This window comes from Hyla sarda, chromosome 10, assembly GCF_029499605.1.
Source record: "Hyla sarda isolate aHylSar1 chromosome 10, aHylSar1.hap1, whole genome shotgun sequence".
Classification (NCBI taxonomy): domain Eukaryota; kingdom Metazoa; phylum Chordata; class Amphibia; order Anura; family Hylidae; genus Hyla; species Hyla sarda.
This window is the reverse complement of record NC_079198.1, coordinates 69,520,381-69,543,511: the sequence shown is the minus strand read 5'-3', so window position 1 is coordinate 69,543,511 and position 23,131 is coordinate 69,520,381. Positions and strand designations below refer to the sequence as shown.

Sequence of the window (23,131 nt, the reverse complement as noted above, 5' to 3'; positions counted from 1 at the left end):
ATTCCATCGCTTCACCGAATACTTCCAACATATGAGGCAGAAGTATTTTGCTATATTTAATATAGTATTCGTTTGGTAGACCATCAGGTCCAGGAGCCTTGTGAGCTGGAAGTGTAATCATGGCTCTTTGGATTTCCTGGTGAGTTGAGGGAATCTAACATAGAATCAGATAGGCATGGGAGGTTAAAAGAGGAAAGGAAACCATCAATAGCAGTTTGTTCTGGTTGGGGCGTACTAGGGTCTCTGCAGATTATATAACTTGTCAATCTCAGAATGCATTTGCAATTCCTTGAGGGGATAACGCAGGTGATAAGGGATATACGTTGTTTAACATAAGCAGGCTTACGTTTTTTGGCTAAGAATGTTCCAGTTTCATTATAATGGGAGTAGTATTTTATTTTAGTTTTCCTCTTAAAGCTTCTCTCACATTGGTAAAGGAGTTTACGCAGGTGTATGTGTTCACTAAATAGGGCCAAGAAATTTTGAGGGGAAGGGGAGGATTTTTGAAGGGCTTCAAGGGTAGCAATACGGGTAATTGCATCATCGCTGTGCATTTTTTTTTTTTTTTTAAGAAAGGAACCCAACTGTATAAAAAGGTGCCGCTAATGGCAGCCTTATGGGCTTGCCACATCGTGGTTGAATTCACTTCAGGGGTAGCATTTAGGGCAAAATAGTCTACTAGGGCAGTTTCAAATTTTAGGTTATGATCAGGACTATAATGTGAGAATTTGCTCACCATACAAAATCACTGTGCTTGGGCGTGGAGCCTGATAATGAGAGCAGAACGGAGGCATGATTGCTCCAAGTTAGTTCTCCAATCCCTGTCAAGTAGGGCCCTACTAGTGAGAATCATGTCAATTCAAGAATAGGATTTAAAATGTGGAGAGAGATAGGAGTAGTCACACTCTGTGGCATGTTGTAAGCGCCAGACATTATACAGATCACGGTTTTCAATAGATCTTGAACGTAGAATGACCTGACTGATTGGACAGGTCTAAAAATGGATTGACAACAGAATTGAAGTAGCCACACATAATGACCTCACCCTTTCTGTGTGTGTTAACTAGTGCAAAGACTTTAAGGAAGCATCCCTGATGGGAGTTAGGGGCATAGAGATTCACTATAGTGTAATCCATAGAACATTTCAAAATAATGTATTTACTTAACGGGTCTATAAGTTGTTTTGTAACCTGAAATGCCACTTCATTGCTAATTGCAATCATTACCCCATGTTTTTTCTTGGAATATGCAGAATGCACAACAAAGGGGTATTTTCTGTGCCGTAACTGAGGGGTATTAATGGCGGATAAATTAGTTTCTTGTATGCAGGCTACGGTAGCTTCCCACCTCTCCAATTCACGCCAGAGAAACTGCCTCTTGTAAGGGATGTTTAGGCCATTGACACTGAGTGAGACTCTCTCAATATCCATGCTTCTAGGCAGGTAATAGGTTAAATATACTGACCAAGCAGTAATACAATAAGTTTAGAACCCAAAGAGATAAAAACCGGACTGGTGCCTAGAGGCACCAGACAGGGAAGTCACAATGCTCAATTCACAAAAGTAACTGTAAAGAGTAAAAGGTAACAAAAGTAGAGCAGCAGAAAGAAGAAAGCGAAGAAAGAATTAGTAACTTTGTGGTAGACTAGACAAGTTGATTAAAATTATTCTGACTGCCGATCAATATATACTAATATTTCCATATGTATATGCCATTTCTAATACTGAAAAAAAAAAATATATATTTATTACGTACTCAACCTATATTTCCAGCTTGGGAGGGGGGGCCTGGGAGATTGCTTTTGTCGACCCGCTAGAACTAGCCCAAGTGACCGGGGATCTCCCTGCTGCGTGGTCTAAATTTCTGAGAGTTTTGGTCGTGACTGACTGCAGCTGTTAAAGGCAGAGCGTAGGGAGAAATTGCCTGTCACATTTTTTTGCAGCCTCGTGTGAACAACCCCCCCCCCCTTCTCTGGCTGACTGTGAAAGTATCAGTATCACAAGGCAAACCATTCCAAAACAAAGTGAAACACATTGTTTAATAAGATTTCTTTGGATTTTTGAGCTTCAGGGAATCTAAGACATTCTTGATTTGAGAGAATATCTTGTTTGGATTTTGATTTTTTTTTAAATTTTTTTGATCTACTCAGTGGATACGGTCAAGGGATAAAAAGTGCCGTAGATTTTTAAAAAAAAATTTTCTTCCATTTTTTCTCTGGTAAATAGTGATGAGCATCTGGTAAATTTTGTAATCATGTACTTTTGATATATATTTTTGTATTATATCAGTCACATTAACTTTTGTACTGCTGGTAAATTTTGGATTGAGAGAGAGAGGGTGTTGAACCAGTTCAGTATACGTACCAGGGGGCAACTTTTGTACTGCTGAGGTGATAACCCAGTTCAGATGTACCAAGTGATAAATTTTGTGTATCGTACTGCTGGAAGATGCAGTCCAGTATATTTTATTGTATCCTTGGTAAATTTTTAGCATACTGCTGATGCACATAAATAAAATATATATGTATCCGTTCAGTATCCTTTTGTACCAGAAGATAAGTATCAGGAGACAAACTTTGGTTGTCACTATACACACCCTTTTTTGTTTTGGTGCTGAACACCAATTTGTGTACGGCCAATCCACTGAGAGATCTTGCTAATAAAGATGAGATGTTTGCCCTCTGCATTTAAATATTCAATGTCCTCCCTACCTGGGTGTGAAGAGGCACGTGACCTAGTGATGCACCAGGAGAGAAAGAAATATCTTGATAAAATGAAAAAACTAATGTCTATATGCAATTTGCATGAAAAAGGTAGAGTGCACCCAGACTTCTGGTCTGAGGCTCTTAAACATAAAGGGATTTTAGAAGATCATGATTTCATGGCATCTGCCCAAGCATGGCACTGTACTTCATGCGCTATTGCTAAAGATAGATATGTGGAGGAGGAATGCAGGAGGAGATAAAAAGGGGAAGTGACTATATTTGTATTACAAAGATAAAGACCTATCACCGCCCTATAATGATGGTGATCCTAACTGTTGGTATGTCCCCATTGTGGTCAGCAAAACCTGCCTTCAGCAAAAACCTGTTTCCTGTGGCCAAGTCCAGTCTTTAAATGCTCAATCTTTTACTACCACAGCCCCTCCGTTTACCCCACTATATAACATTCTACCTCCTAGTGGTGGCCATGTGGCTACACCCACTTCCGCTGCTGTCAGCTATCTTGGTCTACCCGGAAGTACTGCTCCACCCACTTCCTCTGCTGTCAGCCATCTTGGCTCCACAATCTACCTACTCCCTGTAATGGGCCCTCATCCTGTACACCCAGACAGGGTGCTCAACCAATTCATCTCTTTTCGGTTATGGCTCAGGATGGGGGTTACTTTGTACCCAATGACCAGATTACTAGCCTATACCCTAATCAAGCCCAAACACTCCAAGCCCAGCCCCTACCAGAAAGCCCTGTATTTGATTCTGCTAATTGCTGGGCCTCACCAAGAAGTCAGACCTCTCAGCCTAGTGAAGACAGTCCTCCAGCCCAAGATGAACCCCATGCACGGTTTCAATCTCCTACCAATGATCAATCAATCATCAGTCCCCAGGAAAGATACAAACTTTCACCTGTTAATACAATCACAACCACTGTGGTGAAATTTCATGAGCCTCCCAATACCTCCAACAGTAACATGTACCAAACCATTAGATCAAGTAAGGTGTAACACCTTACTCCGGATTGGCATGGGTTCCATGGAAACCCAGCGAGTGCAAACGATAGTTAACCCTGCAAATTCATATCTTCAGCATAATGATGGCCTTGCTGCAGACCTAGTGCATGCAGGGGGGCCTAGCAAACAGCATGACTGATCTGTTGGTAATGCATAAAAGGGCCCATTGCAACCTCCCAACTGGCCATTACAGGTTCTGGGACACTGCCTTGCAACATGATAATACATGTTTGTCCCATATATTCCTCTGCCCAACATTATGCAACTTGAGTCCGCAATACACCGCATTCTTGATTTAGCTGGAAAGTAAATTGCCACCCATCAGTTCTGGTCTCCTCAGATTTCTTGTAATTTCTTGTAACAGTATTAAAAATCACAAGCCAGTACCAGTATTGCAAGAAATCAGGCTTATCTCTAAAACATACGAAACAGTCCAAGCTCTGGCAAGTGCTGTCAACTTGTTCAATCAACCTAACCTCTTGTGTAAATATCCAATGCCACACGATGATTCAGATAACCTACAACATAGTTTACCCAGATCCACGCCATCTAAACTCTTGCCCATACAGCCTGACGATTCCAGAGATCTCCTGCATGGTTTCGGTGTACCCAGTCCACTGCAAACTATGCCAATACCACTTACCTATAGTGGTGAAAATAAATGGTCTGAAAAAGCTCTTTCAGAGACTCTTTATAAATATGTTCCCTTTACCCCGGTGCAAGTAAATAATCTCTTAACCCAACTCCCTGACCCAGAAAAACAACCAATGCCTTTCTACAAAAGAATGAAGCAAATCCAACAAATCTACTCATCAGTATGGAAGGATTTATATACCGTATTTATCGGCGTATAACACGCACCTTTAAAACTTAAATTTAAGGCAAAAAGCCTGCCTGCATGTTCTACGCCGATAAGTCTTCTGGTCACTGATTTAAAGCGGCCACAGCAGCGGCCGCTTGTTAAGTATTTGCAGCTCCGCCACTTTAAATCAGTGACCAGCGGCGTCTCCTCCCCGCTCTGTTAAACTGTCACTTGTTTTCTCCCGCACTATCCACAGGTACTGGTGGATAGTGCGGGAGACTTATTCAAATGAGCCCTACCTTGTCCGGATCTGCTCTACCTTTTAATCAGCGTCTCCCGCACTATCCACCAGTACCTGTGGATAGTGCGGGAGAAAACAAGTTAGTTTTACTTTTCATTTTCCCTACCTCCCCCTCCCTCATCATTCCCCCTTTTCCTGCTTTTCATAGTTTTATTTATTTTCCTTACCTGGCTGCGCTTCGGCAGGTCAGGTCAGACGGGGGGTCTTGCGGGCTGCGGTCAGTGAAGCAGATGAGTGACGTCCTCTGCCGGCTTCTCTGCGCGGCATCCGTGACTTCACTTTTCATTTCCTGTAGTCGCCGCCGAAAAGTGACATCCCTGATGCCGCGCAGAGGAGCCGGGAGAGGACGTCACTCATCTGCTTCACTGACCGCAGCCCGCAAGACAGCCAAAGCGCAGCCAGGTAAGGAAAGGGGAAGAATAGCATATACCGTAGTCTTCAACCTGCGGACCTACAGATGTTGCAAAACTACAACTCCCAGCATGCCCGGACAGCTGTTGGCTGTCCGGGCATGCTGGGAGTTGTAGTTTTGCTACATCTGGAGGTCCGCAGGTTGAAGACCACTGGCATAGGAGGAACATGATGGGGGGGGGATGGATGAGGGGACATAATGAGACAGGGTGGGGGATTATGAGACAGGGGGAAAATTATGGTGGGGGGAGGCACTAAATGCTTAATGTCTGTATGGCTAGTGGTGGTCTATGACAGGGGGAAATGATGAGACATAGGGGGATGATGAGACATGGGGGGGTGGCGATAATAGGGGTAAATGTGGCACAGGGACTGATAAAAGGGAAGGAATGATGTGGCACTGGAGGGGACAGGACCAAACTGAGGTGCAGAAGAAAACGAAGTTCGAGGGATGATGTGGCATTTAGTCCAAGTCATTAATTTTACATTTTATTTATTTTTACTTAAAATTTCCCTGTTAAAATGGGGGTGCGTGTTATACGCCGATAAATACGGTAATCTAGTCTCGATCAGAACTGGAGATGCCTTCTGGCCTATCATTTCCACCAGCATTGATAGCTCAGCTATTGTGGAAGAGGAGACATACTAGCTTCAAGCTCCACCAATTTCTCTGATGCCTCCAGGAACCTACGAAAATCAGCTGAAAAGTTTTTCTCCAGACTATTTAATCTGTTCCAGGTTCAAGGTTATGACCTGGGAAGCAAATTCCATAAGACTTCGTTAGCACCTTTGTTACTGGCCTCCATGATGCTACCAAGAAAAGGCTTCCAGACACTAGGCCTGAATATGTAGAACTTAACCTAAACAGCTCTTACTCATGGTCAAAGCTATTGAAAATCAAACTGAAGTGGCACCTACTAAGAAACGCTCGGATGTGGCAGTCTGTCAAGATGCACCAATGTTGCTCAATGCTACAGAGCAATTCCTGGTTTAGAATTATGTCCCTCAGTTTCAAACCGTTCCTGCTCAGTACAGTGTTCTGAATGATGCCCCTCGAAGACCACCCGTCAGAAACAGTCTGCTACAGAGGCCAATCATGTCACAAAACCATTATAATATGGACCAACAACAATCAACCTCTCCTTGGAGACACAACCACTCCAGGATGAATCAACAATGGACAGCCGACAACAGATTGACTCCACAAAATCCAGCTAATTAGGTCTCATTTAGAAATTATCAAGAATCTGGATCTGAGAATAATCCTCGCTCCTCCTACTATTCAGACTTCCAGCAACTACCTTATCCTCTGTAGGACAATGGCAAGCCTGTGCCCACACTGATCTCATGTACATACTTATAGCAACTTTACTAAATCAGGACCAACCTCTTTTGTAAATCTTACAGTCAGTGGCAAAACTCTTCCTTTTCTAGTGGACACAGGTGCAGCCAGATCTGTAATACGCTCTAAAGACCTATCGTGTACTTCCCTTATCTCTTCTGATCGCCTTTCTTGTGTGGGCGTAGATGGCACACCTGTTGCTACAAACTGCACCCACCCTATACCTATTAGAGCACAGCAAGACATCCTTTCCCGACTGCTTACATCAGATACTTGTCCACTCAATCTGTTAGGAGCTAATTTAGTCCTAAAACTCAAAGCCACAATAAAATATGAGGATGATGGCATGCACCTTGAAATATCCCAATCACTCACACCTGAAGAACTGTGTTCTGAGGGACTCTCCACTGAGTCATGAACATCTCAACAAAGACTATATCCGACGTCTATCTGCAACAAATCCCTGACCCTGTCTGGTCCAAAGGCCCAGATGATATTGGACTCTTGCCTGTTTCACCTTTTAAGGTCTATTTGAAACCTGGTGCTAAGATTCCAAAAGTACCCAAATATCCTCTAAGAGCCAATCAAAAAGCTTCTCAAGAATGGAGCATTAATGAAATGTGTTTAACCAGCAAACACCTTTGTTTCCGGTAAAGAAGACCCCAAAAGGACAACCTGAGAAGGTCCACATGGTACATGATCTTCGTGCCATTAATGCTGCCACAATTCTAGATACTCCCATTGTTCCCAACCCACATACTTTGCTTAGTTCTATACCCCAGATGCCAAGTTTTTACTGTTCTGGACATAGCCTATGCTTTCTTCAGCATTCCATTGCATCCAGGTAAGGAATCCCGGCACTCCCGGATAGATGCTTAATCACTTCAAGTTTTTATTCACACATCGAGAAGGTAATGCGACTCGCAGGACGCGTTTCGGCCAACAGGTGGCATTTGTCAACTGATCAGTAGTAAAAGAAACCAAACAAAATGATGGAGACCTTTGTGACTTTGAGCACAATTGTTTAGAGGTTGTGGAAATGGAGACATCACATTTACCAATGGTCCAAGAAAAACCATTGGACAGTGCAACCTTTACTCTCTACACAGACGGGTCCAGATATGCTGATGAAAGTGCCAACTTCCACACAGAATACTCAGTAGTTAGCCCATTTGAAGTTCTGCGGGCAAGACCACACCTTCACCCCCCGTGTTTCGGCACAAGAGACGGAACTTATTTCCTTAGCTGAAGCCTGCCACATTTCAGAAGGACAAACTGCCAACATCTACACGGACTCCGCCTATGGGCATGCAGTGGCGCTGGACTTCGGATTGAAATGGGCCTTGAGGGGGTACATGACTGCAAATGGAAACCCTATAAAAAACTTTGACGCTGTCAGGACCAATAACAACAAATGCAATACTGCAACATGTATCTAATATAGAAGTCTCAGGTGAAGGATCAGTCTGGGTACAAAGGTAAGTGGTTCACAAGGAGCCACTCGTCTCAAACCAGTGAAGCATCCCATACCCTTTTTTTCTTTCCCCACCTGAACCTGAGACTGTTAGGCGGAGTATAGTGTAGGTGTATATTGTCGTGTATGCTTAACAAATATCTTTTTAGGGGGAATTGACAAGTTGATTAAAATGATTCTGACTGCCGATCAATACATAAATACTTCTATATTTATATGCAATTTATTACCTACTCAACCTATATATCCAGCTTGCTATTTACTTGCAACTAAGACGAAGACCTTGGAATGATGCCAGGAGGCCCAAGATGAGACGTCAAAAGACAAAATCTTTGAAGATACAGATTGTATAGCAGGGGAAAGATCTGGAATATTCCAGTTTCAGAGTGAAAGAGCTGCATAAGTGAACTTTGGCCAAGAAAGAAATAGATGCTTAATATGCTAATATATACGGAGTCAAAGCTCAAATAACCAATCAAAATGTAACCTGATGATTTTGAAATCATAACTAACCTCCCTTTTTATCAAACTTAAAAACTAATGCGCTTCTGTAAAAACAACTGAGTTTTCCTGCTGAGAAAGAGTTTAATACCAACATTTTTGTCTGGTGTATATTTCTTTATGTCGACACTCAGCAATACACAGCAACAGTCACACAAATTTTAAGGACTCATCCGCAACCATCCTTGACAGACCTACTAGGGTCTGATAAACTCCGGTAAGAGTTAGGGATCGACCGATTATCGGTTTGGCCGATAATCACAATTTTGGGCATTATCGGTATTGGCAATTACCTTGCAGATAAGCCGATAATGCACCGCCCCCACCCCAACGCGCCGCACCCCCCACCGCCCCGGCCCCATTGCCTCCCCCATCCCCGGTTTTATAATTACCTGTTCCCGGGGTCCACTCTACTTCTGGCTCCTGCTGCGTCCTGCGTTATGCTGTGCGCAATGACGAGTGACGTGCGCGACGTGACGTCACAGTCAGTGCGCACAGTGACAGCTCAGGAGGACGCCGCCGGAGCCAGATGTAGAGTGGACCCGGGCCCAGGTAATTATAAAACCGGGGATGGGGGAGGCAATAGGGCCGGGGCCGTGACGCGGCCGAATTCCAAGTATGGTGGCACTGGTCAGGAGGCTCATCTTCCAGGTAGCCCCAGGAGTGCATGGTATCAAAACCTTCCTCTACTGAAGAAAAAAACATGGGTTGTCACACAAGCAGAAGTTTAGTTGGGAAACCCCAGCGATACGGCATTTCCAGTTCGTGTAGTAGTCAAGTGAGAGGAACAAAAGCTCTTCTAGCTTGAAGTGTCGCAGCTGACAAATCTGCAAACATTTTAGTGTCATCATAAGGAGCAGGGAGATGAGGGTGCTTTCTAGAGTAACATACATAGTTCATAAGGTCGAAAAAAATATATATCAGAGTCCATCAAGTTCAACCCTAATGAGTCCCTGCTGAGTTGATCCAGAGGAATGTTAAAAAAAAAAAAAAAAAACAAACACCCTCATACCTGAGGCAAAAATTCATTCCAGACTCCAAATATGGCATCAGAATAGATCCCTGGATCAACCTTCTGTCCATATAGATCTAGAATCCATAACCTGTAATGTTATTCTCCAAAATTGCATCCAGACCCCTTTTAAATTATTTTATAGAATTCACCATGACCACCTCCTCAGGCAGATAATTCCACAGTCTCACTGCTCTTACAGTAAAGAACCCCAGTCTGTGCTGGTGTAGAAACCTTTTTTCCCTCAAGACAGAGGATGCCCCCTTGTTATGGATACAGTGCTGGGTATAAATTGATGGGAGATCTCTCTAAGGTCCCCTGATATACTTATACATAGTTATTTGGTCTTCCCTAAGCCTTCTTTTTCTAAACTAAATAACTGATAATCTTTCTGGGTACTGTAGTCCTCCCATTCCCTGTATTACTCTGGTTGCCGTCTTTGAACCCTCTCCAGCTCCACTATATCTTTCTTGTACACTGGTGCCCAGTACTGTACACAGTATTCCATGTGTGATCTGACTAGTGATTTGTAAAGGCGGTAGAATTATTTCCTTGTCGTGGGCATCTATGCCCCTATTGATGCACCCCATGATTTTATTTGCCTTGGCAGCAGCTGCCCAACACTGGTCTCTACAGCGAAATTTACTATTAACTAAGACCCCCTAAGTCCTTTTCCACGTCAGTCATCCCAAGTGTTCTCCCACTTAATACATAATCCCAGCCTGGATTTTTCCTCCCCATGTGCATTACCTTACATTTATCAGTGTTGAACCTCATCTGCCACTTCCTAGCCCAAACCTCCAACCTATCCAGATAATTTGTAACAGTGCACTGTCCTCCATAGTGTTTGCCACTTTACAGAGTTTAGTATCATCTGCAAAGATTGCTACTTTACTATTCAACCCCTCAAGGTCATAAATATATTAAATAGAACAGGACCCAAGACTAGGGATCGACCGATTATCGGTATGGACGATATCATCGGCCGATAATCACGATTTTGGGCATTATCGGTATCGGCAATTACCTAGCTGATAAGCCGATAATGCCCCGCCCCCAGCACCGCCACCACTCTGTTTCCTATGACTGAGCCAGTTACTTATCCACTTGCACACATTTTCCCCCAGTCCAAGCATTCTCATTTTACGCACTAATCTTATGTGGCACTGTATCAAATGCTTTGGATAAATCCAGATATACGACATCCAGCAATTCCCCCGGTCCAGTCTGGAGCTCACCTCCTCATAAAAGCTGATCAGGTTAGTTTGACAGGACCGATCCCTCATAAAGCCATGCTGATATGGAGTTCCATTTATTTTTATCAAGATACTGCAAAATAGCATCCCTTAGAAAACCCTCAAACAATTTACATACAACAAAGGTTAAACTAACAGGCCTATAATTCCTAGGGTCACCTATTAAAATATTGGCACCACATTTGCCATGCGCCAGTACCTGAATATTAAAAATAGGGGTCAGACTATTACATTACTTCATTCCTTTAGAACATGGGGGTGTCTTGGGTGTCCTGATCTGAGAAATTATTATCGTGCAGCCCACTTAACCCAGCTACAGAGGTGGTGGCATAATGACAACTCTGCAAAATGGAGAGAAATAGAGGATTACCTGACTAGCTCAGTCTCTTTGGATGCAGCCCTTTGCCAAATTTCATTAAATAAATCAATAAGTTCTACAAGAAGCCCCACAGCGAGAGCAAGCATGGAGGTGTGGCGTTACGTGCTATCTAAACACCTTATAAACAACATTAATTATGACAGCATGCCTTTAATAATGCTTAACGATCAACTACCTGACACGGACCTCTCCCTGTGGGTCAAAAATGGCATAACCAAGATAGGACATATTTACGGTAAAAACCATATACAACCTTTTGATTATATTTCTTATAAATATAAAATACCGCCGCACGACTAAATATTTACAAATACGGCATTTATTAGGGCCACATAGAGAAGAGACACAGACACCGAAAACAAAGTTTGAAAAGTATTTCTTTACATCCAAGGGGGGTATATCAAAAGCGTATAAAGCTTGTCAGGCTATTTCCCAGGACCCCATCCTAAATTTTCAATTAAAATGGGAAAAAGATCTTGGTAAACAAATTCTCCCTGAGTGTTGGTCCCAAATGTACATAGTTCCTGTAAACCTGTTGCACCGTGTCTCCCATTTGGAAAGTTCTCGGAAGTTAATGTACCGTTGGTACCTTACACCGACACGTATGTCCAAAATGTATAATAAAGACATGTCTGGGTCACTGTGTTGGAGATGTTTACAGGAAGAGGGCACACTTATACATATTTGGTGGACATGTCCACTAATACAGAAAGTCTGGGAAGAGATAAATACCCTGTTAAATAACATTTTAGCAAAACAAATAGAATTGGGCCCTGAGCTAGCACTTTTAAATATAGGGCTAGAACACCTCCCATATAAGGACAGACATAACTTTTCACTTCCTATCCGTCGTCCGCTCAGCAATAGCATCTAATTGGAAGTCTCCCAACACTCCTAAAACAATAGAAATCCTAAATCTCTTAAGCCATGCATGCGTTATGGAGAGATTAAGATTGGACAAAGTGGATAGTACACCTATACAGGATAGTAAATGTAAAATATGGGAACACTGGATAAAGGAAATAGGAGTATTGAGAGCTGTCTAGGGTTAATAAACACCGATGCAAAGACTTGGGGAGTGGGGGAGAGTAAGAATGAAGTGAAAGGCTTGGCTGTTGGGACAGAATTTCTGTCTGTTATTCTTCTCCCATACCCCCTTCTTTTATTATGATGGAGGAAGTTTCTGTGTTTTTTTTTTTTTTTCTTTATGTTCTCTGTTTTCTTTTTTGCATTATTCCCTTCCTTTGTATATGTGTTATTATATTAAATAAAAAATAAAAAAAGCGAACATGGGGGTGAATGCCATCTGGACCTGGCAATTTGTCTATTTTGTTTTGTAGGTGGCACTGTACTTCTTCCTGGGTTAGATAGGTGACCTGTACTGGGGAGTCTACCTTATCTCGCTGTATAGCACCTGGCATTACATTTTCCCTCAGTGAATATCCGTTTATAATTTCCTCCTCATTTTTTAAAAGGCCAACACATTCATTTTTAACCTTTTTGCTATTTATATAGTTAAATATTTTGGGGTTAGTTATACTCTCTTTGGCAATGAGAGTCTCTTTTTGCAGCTTTTATCTGTTTTTACATAATTTAATTTTTTCTCTATAGCTTTTTAATGCTTCTTCACGGCCATCCTGTTTGAGTAGTTGAAATGCTTTATTTTTGTCATTTATTGCCCCCTTAACATTTTTATTCATGCATATTGGTTTTCTTTTATTCCTGACCCTTTTATTGCCATAAAAAAAGGTATATACATCTTACAGTGAGAATTTAAAATATTCTTAAGTCTCCCATTTAGAGTATGTATTTTTGTTTTATATTGTTGTTATGGGCTTCTCTGAGTTGATCAAACTTTGCCTTCGTAAAGTTCATTGTTTTTGTGGCCCCTTGCGAGGTTCCCTTATTGAAGAACAAGCTATAATGGAATATATTATGATCACTATTTCCTAGGTGTCCTACTTGCACATTAGTTACTCTGTTAAATATTTAGTCTAGTAGGGCACCCCCTCTCGTCGGGCCCTGCACCATTTGGGAAAAATAATGGTCTTTAGCTATAGTCAGAAACCTGTTTCGTTTATGAGATTCACAGGTCTCAGTCTCCCAGTTTATATCAGGATAGTTAAAGTCCCCCATTATTAACACATCATTTTGATTTGCTGCCTTGTTTATTTGCCTCAGTAACTGATCTTCTGGCTCTTCCGTTATGTTTGGTGGCTTATAGCAAACCCCTATCAGAATTTTTTTTATTTTCATCTCCATATATTTCTACCCATAATGATGCCACATTACAGCTTCCCTCCCATATATTCTCCCGCAGTTTGGCCTTCAGACTCGCCCCTTCTGTTTTGTAAGATCCTTCCCGAATAGACTATAACCCTGTATGTTGGCCTCCCAGTCACAGCTATCATCCAACCAAGTCTCTGTTATACCCACTGTCATAATTTTCCTCAGACATCAACCACTCCAGTTCCTCTGTTTTATTGGACAGACTTCTGGCATTAGTGAACATGCAATTCAAAAGGTGTGTGTCTTTCTTCCTATGAAGCCTATCCCTATTAACTATTCTAAGCCCTCCCTCCGCTCCACCCCCAGGTATATTAACCCCTTAACGACGCAGGACGTATATTTACGTCCTGCGCCGGCTCCCGCGATATGAAGCGGGATCGCGCCGCGATCCCGCATCATATCGCGTCGGTCCCGGCGCTAATCAACGGCCGGGACCCGCGGCTAATACCACACATCGCCGATCGCGGCGATGTGCGGTATTAACCCTTTAGAAGCGGCGGTCAAAGCTGACCGCCGCTTCTAAAGTGAAACTGAAAGTGACCCGGCTGCTCAGTCGGGCTGTTCGGGACCGCCGCGGTGAAATCGCGGCGTCCCGAACAGCTGATCGGACACCGGGAGGGCTCTTACCTGCCTCCTCGGTGTCCGATCGACGAATGACTGCTCCGTGCCTGAGATCCAGGCAGGAGCAGTCAAGCGCCGATAATGCTGATCACAGGCGTGTTAATACACGCCTGTGATCAGGATGAGAGATCAGTGTGTGCAGTGTTATAGGTCCCTATGGGATCTATAACACTGCAAAAAAAATGTAAAAAAAAAGTGTTAATAAAGGTCATTTAACCCCTTCCCTAATAAAAGTTTGAATCACCCCCCTTTTCCCATAAAAAAAATAAAACAGTGTAAAAAAAAATAAAAATAAACATATGTGGTATCGCCGCGTGCGTAAATGTCCGAACTATAAAAATATATCATTATATAAGCCGTACGGTCAATGGCGTACGCGCAAAAAAATTCCAAAGTCCAAAAAAGCGTATTTTGGTAACTTTTTATAACATTAAAAAATGAATAAAAAGTGATCAAAAAGTCAGATCAAAACAAAAATCATACCAATAAAAACTTCAGATCACGGCGCAAAAAATGAGTCCTCATACCGCCCCGTACGAGGAAAAATAAAAAAGTTATAGGGGTCAGAAGATGACATTTTTAAACGTATAAATTTTCCTGCATGTAGTTATGATTTTTTCCAGAAGTGCGACAAAATCAAACCTATATAAGTAGGGTATCATTTTAACCGTATGGACCTACAGAATAAAGATAAGGAGTAATTTTTACCGAAATATGCACTGCGTAGAAACGGAAGCCCCCAAAAGTTACAAAATGGCGGGTTTTTTTCGATCTTGTCGCACAATGATTTTTTTTTCTGTTTCGCCGTGCATTTTTGGGTAAAATGACTAATGTTACTGCAAAGTAGAATTGGCGACGCAAAAAATAAGCCATAATATGGATTTTTAGGTGGAAAATTGAAAGGGTTATGATTTTTAAAAGGTAAGGAGGAAAAAACGAAAGTGCAAAATCGGAAAAATCCTGAGTCCTTAAGGGGTTAATAAATCCCCCCTCTCTATCTACACTATCTTCCCCCTCTACGTTGTAGATTCCCTCGCCCCCAGTTCCTAGTTTAAACACTCCACCCTTCTAGCCATCTTCTCCCCAAGCACAGTGGCACCCTCCCCATTGAGGTGCAGCCCGTCCCTACGGTAAAGCCAGTATCCAACAGTGAAATCGGCCTAGTTCTCCAGGAACCCATTCCCCTACTTCCTACACCAGCTTCTGAGCCACTTGTTTACCTCCCTAATCTCCCGCTGCCTCTCTGATGTGGCTCGTGGTACAGGTAATATTTCAGAAAATATTACCTTGGAGGTCCTTGCTTCAAGCTTGCGGTCTAAGTCCCCGAAATAATTTTTAAGGACACTCCACCTACCTCTGTCATTGGTGCCAATATGTACCATGACTGCTGTGTCCTCTCCAGCCCCACCCAACAACCTGCCAACCCGATCTGCCGAACTCGAGCACAAGGAAGACACTGTTCAGTGATTCCGGTCTTTATGACAGATCGCCTTGTCTGTCACCCTAATAATTGAGTACCCCAATACCAGTACCTGTCTGGCATGCCCTGCACTCCTCCCTCCCTCCTTACTTAAGCAGACACCCTCCTGGCAGTCAGAGGCAGAGTCCTGCTGCAGTATTGCCAGCTCAGTCGGTGTGTGCCAGTTCAGGACTAGCCTCCCTGATACTTTGCCCTCTACCCAGTTTTCTAACTGTAACCCAGCTAGCTGCCTGACTGTCCTGCACCTCCTTCCCACTATACTCCCCACATCTACCCCAGAGAGTACTTGCTCAGTGAGCAGGAGACTCCTCTCCAAGTTGTCAATGCGTCTGTGCCGTCAGTTGCTCCTCTAGATCCAGGATCTGGGCTTCCAAATGAACAACTCCCACACACCTTGCACAACAATATGCACCCTCTAACTGCTATTAGAGGATTGCATACATTGTGCAAGATGTACACTGGACTGCCTTTTCCTACATGGAGGCAATACTAGATTTGGGGATTGCAAAAATTAACAGTAAAAAAAAAAATAAAAAATTTACATTTAAATTAAAAGTCCCTTCATTTTAAAGGAGTAGTCCAGTGGTGATTCAGTGGTGAGCAACTTATCCCCTATCCTAAGGATAGGGGATAAGTTGCAGATCGCGGGGGGTCCGACCCCTGGGGCCCCCCGCGATCTCCTGTACGGAGCCCCGACAGCCCGCTGGAAGGGGGCGTGTCGACCTCCGCACGAGGCGGCGGCCGACACGCCCCCTCAATACAACTCTATGGCAGAGCCGAAGCGCTGCCTTCGGCAATCTCCGGCTCTGCCATAGAGATGTATTGAGGGGGCGTGTCGGCCGCCGCCTCGTGCGGGGGTCGACACCCGCTATCTCAGCGGAGAGCCGGGGCACCGTACAGAGAGATCACAGGGGGCCCCAGCTGTCGGACCCCCCGCGATCTCAAACTTATCCCCTATCCTTAGGATAGGGGATAAGTTTTTCACCACTGGACTACCCCTTTAAGTCCCTCTCACTTTCATACTTACACTCACTTTTATACAGACCCCACCTTTTTCTTCCACTGCAAAGAAGTGAATGCAAAGGGCTAGCTGGCTGCAAAACAGCTGCAATAATACAGCTGCTAATTAATTAACTACTCCACCCACTCTCCCCCTGTATTCCTCCCAGACAGAGAAAGAGGTGGGGGGAATGCACTCAATGCTTACAATACTTCTTACAGTATTCCCTTAATTTTAAGTCCCTCTCACTTTTATACTTACACTCACTTGTATACTTCACACTCTTGTATACAGACACAATCACTAGCTCAAACAATTGCTTAGTGTACTTGCTTTTTAAGTTACCAGATATCACCTCTCTCTTCCACTGCCTGGAAGTGAATGCAAAGTATTGCAGCAATTTTTCCTTTGTCTGGAAAAAGGTGCATCTCGCCAGGACATCCCGCGGTATTTCATCAGGAAGGGAGCGTGGCTTTGGGACCCTGTGGGCCCGATCAATACTGTTTACATATGGTTCTAGATAAGGTAGCAATGTCTGCATGAGGTCCCGAACATAGTGAAGAAGTTGTGACCCTGCCACAGCTTCAGGTATCCCCCAAAATGTAACATTGTTGCAGTGCTTTTCATCTTCAGAATCAATGAGCTTAGCTTGTAAGGCGTTCACCTTCTCTTCCAAATCATCGTGAGCGTCGGCTAGCTTATTGTGAGTTTCAGCAAAGGACACCATATTAGTTTCAGCATAGGACATTTTCTGCTCTAGAACTTTTATTGCTTATTTCAGAGGCAGGATAAGCTTGCAGAGATCCTTATGCAGTGCGCTGCGGAACATAAGCAACATGTCCTTAAGTTTAGTGTCGTAAACCACAGTATCTGAGGTTGGGTAGGTATTAACCCCATAACGACCACGGACGTAAATGTACATCCTGGTTCGGTGGGTCTGTTTACGTCCTGTGTATGACCGCGAGCATCGGAACGGTTCTCGCGTCATACACGGCAGGTTCCTTCTGCTAGCAGCAGCCGGGGACCCGCTGGTAATGGCTGACATCCGCGATCGTGCGGATGTCTGCCATTAACCTCTCAGATGCCGTGATCAATACAGATCACGGCATCTGCGGCAGTGCGGTACTTTGAATGGATGATCGGATTGCTCGCAGCGCTGCGATCCGCTCATCCAGCATGGTGGCTGGAGGTCCCCCTCACCTGGCTTGAGCCATCTCCCGAGGTCTTCTGCTCTGGTCTGAGATCGAGCAGACCAGAGCAGAAGATCACCGATAATACTGATCGGTGCTATGTCCTATGCATAGCACTGAACAGTATTAGCAATCAAATGATTGCTATAGATCGTCCCCAATGGGGACATAAGTGTTAAAAAAAAAAAAAAAAAAAAAAAAAAAAGTTGAAAAATGTAAACGTAAAAAATAAAAAAGTGAAAAGTCCCCTTCCCCCAATAAAAATAAAAATTGTCAGTTTTTCCCATTTTACCCCCAAAATGCGTAATTTTTTTTTTTTATAAACATATTTGGTATCGCTGCGTGCATAAATGTCCGAACTATCAAAATATAATGTTAATGATCCCATACGGTGAATGGCGTAAACGTAAAAAATTTAAAAAGTCCAAAAAGGCTGCTTTTTGTCACATTTTATTTTAAATTTTTTTTAAAAAAATCATCTAAAAGTTTTATGTATGCAAATGTGGTATCGATAAAAAGTACAGTCATTCCTAGGACTGTATCCACCTTTTCCAGCCCACCGGAGCACCTGAAAGCTGAACTAATTTATGCAGGATAAGCCATGAACTGCTGAGCCAAGAAGTTCGTGCCGAATCGAATTTTACTGTAATTTCGCTCATCTCTAGTACAGATGACGGTGCAAAAAATGAGCCCTCATACTGCCCTATATACGGAAAAATGAAAAAGTTATAGGTGGTCAAAATAGGGTGATTTTAGATTACTGAAAAAGTTTTTGATTTTTTTAAGCGGTACAAAAATATAAGTATCTAGCCATGGGTATCATTTTAATAGTATTGAGCCACAGAATAAAGAACACATGTCATTTTTACCATAAACTGTACAGTGTGAAAACAAAACCCTCCAAAATGTGCAAAATTGTGGTTTTCATTTAAATTTCCTCCCTAAAAAAAAAAAAAAAAAAAAAAAAAAAATTTTTGGGTTCGCCATACATTTTATGGTAAAATGAGAGGTTTCATTACAAAGTACAATTGGTCACGCAAAACAAAACAAGCCCTTATATGGGTCTGTAGATGGAAATATAAAAGAGTTATGGATTTTAGGAAAAAACGAAAACTCAAAAATAAAATTGGCCTGGTCCTTAAGGGGTTAAACAGGTCTGAGTCCAGAACTGGAAGGGTGTTGTCTAGATCTGTGGTATCACCCTGCTTCTCTGGGGGTCTGGAGCCGTGGGCACTGTTTAAGAAGACTGACTTGGGGAGAAGCTGTAGCTGTTCGTGCTGATGTAGGGGTGTGAGCCGTTAGCTCCCTCAGCATTAGTGGCTGAGGTATGGCCGTGTCTCACCACAGTAGCTGACTCACAGGGCAAAGATGAGTGCATCAGGGGAGCTCCAATGTTCCGGGACTTCATAGGACAACCAGTGATTGAGTATCCGGTGTCTCCCATTGTCCGCTGGCAGTCGCAGTGTGTCATCCTGGACCTGTTGTGATGAGGCTGGGTAAGCGCGAGCTGCAGAGCCATCTTTATGCGAGCTGATAGGTGGAGGACTGACTGAAAAGAAGTGTTGTAGTGGATTGTAACGTCCAGTTCTCGCGTTCTGCCAGAAGTTGCCATAGTCGTTGCAGAGGCTAGCGGTGAAGCCTACAGTCGCTGGCGGCAGAGCTAACTGGGTTTTAACCGTGTAGTAGCAGGAGCTCTCTGTTCAAGCGGCCATACTGCACATCGGCCAAACCATGCCCCAACACTGTATCCTATACTGAAGATGAAAGTTTTCCAAACTGTCTCAAGCTATTGCAAAACTACAAATCCCAGCATGCCAAAGGCTGTCCCGGGCATGCTGGGAGTTGTAGTTTTGCAACAGCTGGAGACACACTGTTTGGGAAAACTACTGTAGATGCAAAACATATGCAATTGGATGTTTAGTGATTTGTACATCTGCCACTGACTTTCACTGTTATAAATAAATAATAAATTAAGTTATTATAAAATAATAAATAAAAATAAAACACCACTTAATATTTTTTACCCCTTAACGACCAGACTTAAATGGACGTCCTGGTACGGCGGTACTTTGCGCACCAGAGCGTACATTTACATCCTGTACATGACCGCGAGCATTGGAGTGATGATCGGGTTATGTGCGGCAGGTCGGGGCTGATTATAGCAGCCAGGGACCCGCCGGTAATGGCTGACATCCGCAATCACGCAGATGTCTGCCATTAACCCCTCAGATGCCGTGATCAATACAGATCATGGCATCTGCAGCAGCGCGGCTACATTTAATGCTGATCTGATTGCCTGCGGCATGACCAGAGCAGAAGATAGCTGATAACACTGCTCAGTGCTATGCCTATGCATAGCACTGAACAGTATTAGCAATCAACTGATTGCTATATATAAATAGTCCCCTATGGGGACTATTAAAGTGTAAAGTAAAGAAAACATTCTTTGAAAAATCCCCTCCAGGGGTGTGGGGGAAAAAAAAAAAAAAAAAAAAAAAAACTACTTGTCCAAGGGACTAAAGCGGAACACAATCTACTTGTCCCTCAAGAAAATCTACTTGTCCTGGTAGATCAAATGATTTCAACCTAAATAGTATGTAAATAAGGTCTTTATTAGTTTCTGCACTTTCGTTTTTCCTCCTCACCCTATAATAGCCATAACTCTTATTTTTCCATCTACAGACCCATATGAGGCTTGTTTTTTGTGGGGCAGTGTATACTTTGTAATGACACCTTTAATTTTTCCATAGCTTATGCTCTGAAACAAAATAATATATATATATATATATATATATATATATATATATATATATATATATATATATATATATATATATATTTGTGAGGTGAAATTGAAAAAAATGCTAATTTTGTTTTTTTCTTTTTTTCGCCATTTACCTTGTGGTCAAACTTACAGATTATTTTGTTGTTACTTTAGGTTGGCCTGATTACACCAATATCAATTTTTTTTTTTTGTTTCCTTCATGTTTTAATAATGATTTTTTTTTACTTTTTAAATTTAAAAAAAAATTCCTGACCCCTATAATTTTTTTTCCATATACTGGGCTGTATGAGGGCTCATTTTTTGGGCCATAATATACTGTTTGTATCGGTACCAATTTGGTATTTATCAGACTTTTTGAAAACTATTATTTACTTCCTTTTTTCTGGGATATGATGTTATAAACAAACGCAATTCTGAGTTTTTTTTTACGTTAACACCATTTACCGTACGGGATATGAAATGTTATTTTTAATAGTTCGGACAATTACGTACGCGCAATACCAGATTTTTATTTTTAATATGTTTACATATTTTTATATGGAAAGGGGGGGGTGATATGAACTCTTAATATGGAAGGTGTTAATGGGCGTTTAAACTTATATTAAACTTTTTAAAAAAAATTTAAATGCACTTTTTTAGGAGGAATCATTTAGATTCCTCATACAGATCAATGCAGTTCTATTGGACTACATTGAGCTGTGTTCATTTGGTTGAGCCTGCTCAAAGCAGGCTCAATCAAATGCAGATCCACGGGGGCATCCATGAATGCAGAGGTAAGCACTCCGGCTATCTTCACAGGGGATCGCACCCCCTAGACCACCAGGGATGGTTAAGAGATCCCTTTAGACACCACTGTCAACTTTGACAGCGATGATCTTAAGTGTTAACAGCCGGCCGCGGCTATCGCTGCATGCAAGGCTATTAGCGGTGGCCCCTGGCTACTGAAATCACCTGGGGGCCGCCGAGTATGGAGCGGGCCGAATCAGGAGCCTGCTCTGTACACCCTGACCGCCGGTGTGAGGTGCAGGCTTGGGGGGGAGGGAGTCGGTCTGGCCCTGCTTGCCCTATACAGGGCTAAATCTATGAAAAATTCACCTACCCGGAACTACATGTCCCGGGCATCGGACGATAGGATTTCCACATCCCTGCCCTACAATAAAATGTAAAGTATCCCTCCCCATTCCCCCCCCCCCCCCCCCAAAAAAAAAAAGTGTAAAAAATTAAACAAATAAACATATTTGGTATTGCTGCGAGTGTAGATGTTCGAACTATTAAATTATAATGTTAATGATCCCATACGGTGAACGGCGTGAATGTAACAAAATTGCAGCTTTTTTTGCCACATTTTATTTTAAAAAAAAGAACACATCATTTTTAACGTAAATTGTACGGCGTGAAGACGAAACCTTCCAAAATTTGCAAAATTGTTTTTTTTATATTTTTTTCCCCACACATTTTTTGGTTGCGCCATACATTTTATGGCAAAATGAGAGGCATTACAAAGGACAACTGGTTGCACAAAAAACAAGCCCTCATACTAGTCTGTGGATGAAAATATAAAAAGTTACGATTTTTAGAAGGTGAGGAGGAAAAAACGCAAATGCAAAAATAAAATTGGTCTGGTCCTTAAGGTCAATTTTTTTTTTTAAATGATATATATTTAGTCCAGAAAGAGGTATCCAGCTATAAAGATGCTTACTGTATGACAACATTTTTCAGAAGGCACATGTACTAAACATAACCCACAGGCTTGTACACATGTCCATACATTTTCTAGTATGCCAACTAGAGATGAGCGAACTTACAGTAAATTCGATTTGTCACAAATTTCTCTGCTCGGCAGTTGATGACTTTTCCTGCCTAAATTAGTTCAGCTTTCAGGTGCTCTCGTGGGCTGGAAAAGGTGGATACAGTCCTAGGAGACTCTTTCCTAGGACTGTATCCACCTTTTCCAGCCCACCGGAGCACCTGAAAGCTGAACTAATTTATGCATGATAAGTCATCAACTGCCAAGCCGAGAAGTTCGTGACGAATCGAATTTACTTTAAGTTCGCTCATCTCTAATGCCAACCCAAGTAGTAACTAAGCATTCCCGCTAAATGTGCAAAGAAATAATGGTGACTCCCAAGACTCAAAACACATAGCATCTTTACCTTGTAAACCCATTTGTTCTGGATTTTCCAGGGCCAAAGTCAAAAACAACATTTGTCGAGCAAGAAGCTCCAAGTCACCCTCAATGATGAAGAACTAGAAAAGAACGGAATGTTTAGAGAAAGAGTAATGTGCCGTCATAAGAGTATACATAATCAGCAAAACTGCAGCCCTAAAGATGAAGGTTACCCAAGTTAACACTACAAATCAGTAGTGCAGCTCAGATCCTAATGGTCGCACACCAAAGAGGCATTTCAGATATTGCCTCTGGTGTGGGTCTGTACTGTAAGAATTAAAAGGGAACCAGTCAACAGATTTAACCCTATACAAACTGGTGGTAACACATTATATGGGGTAAAGCAGTGTATTATGGGTAGGATCACACATAGCTTATACGCAGCATATAAATCT

At 42.5% G+C, this 23,131-nt stretch overlaps 1 protein-coding gene across 5 annotated transcripts in view; it reads right to left on the bottom strand.

Annotated features, from left to right (window-relative positions):
• Window positions 1–23,131, bottom strand: part of DNAAF3 (dynein axonemal assembly factor 3) — a 359,599-nt gene that overhangs the window by 49,226 nt on the left and 287,242 nt on the right. For all 5 annotated transcript variants that reach the window (XM_056543961.1, XM_056543958.1, XM_056543960.1 and 2 more), the window contains one exon: window positions 22,723–22,816. In XM_056543961.1, the coding sequence (XP_056399936.1) occupies window positions 22,723–22,816 (94 nt within the window). The remainder of the gene's footprint in view (window positions 1–22,722; window positions 22,817–23,131) is intronic.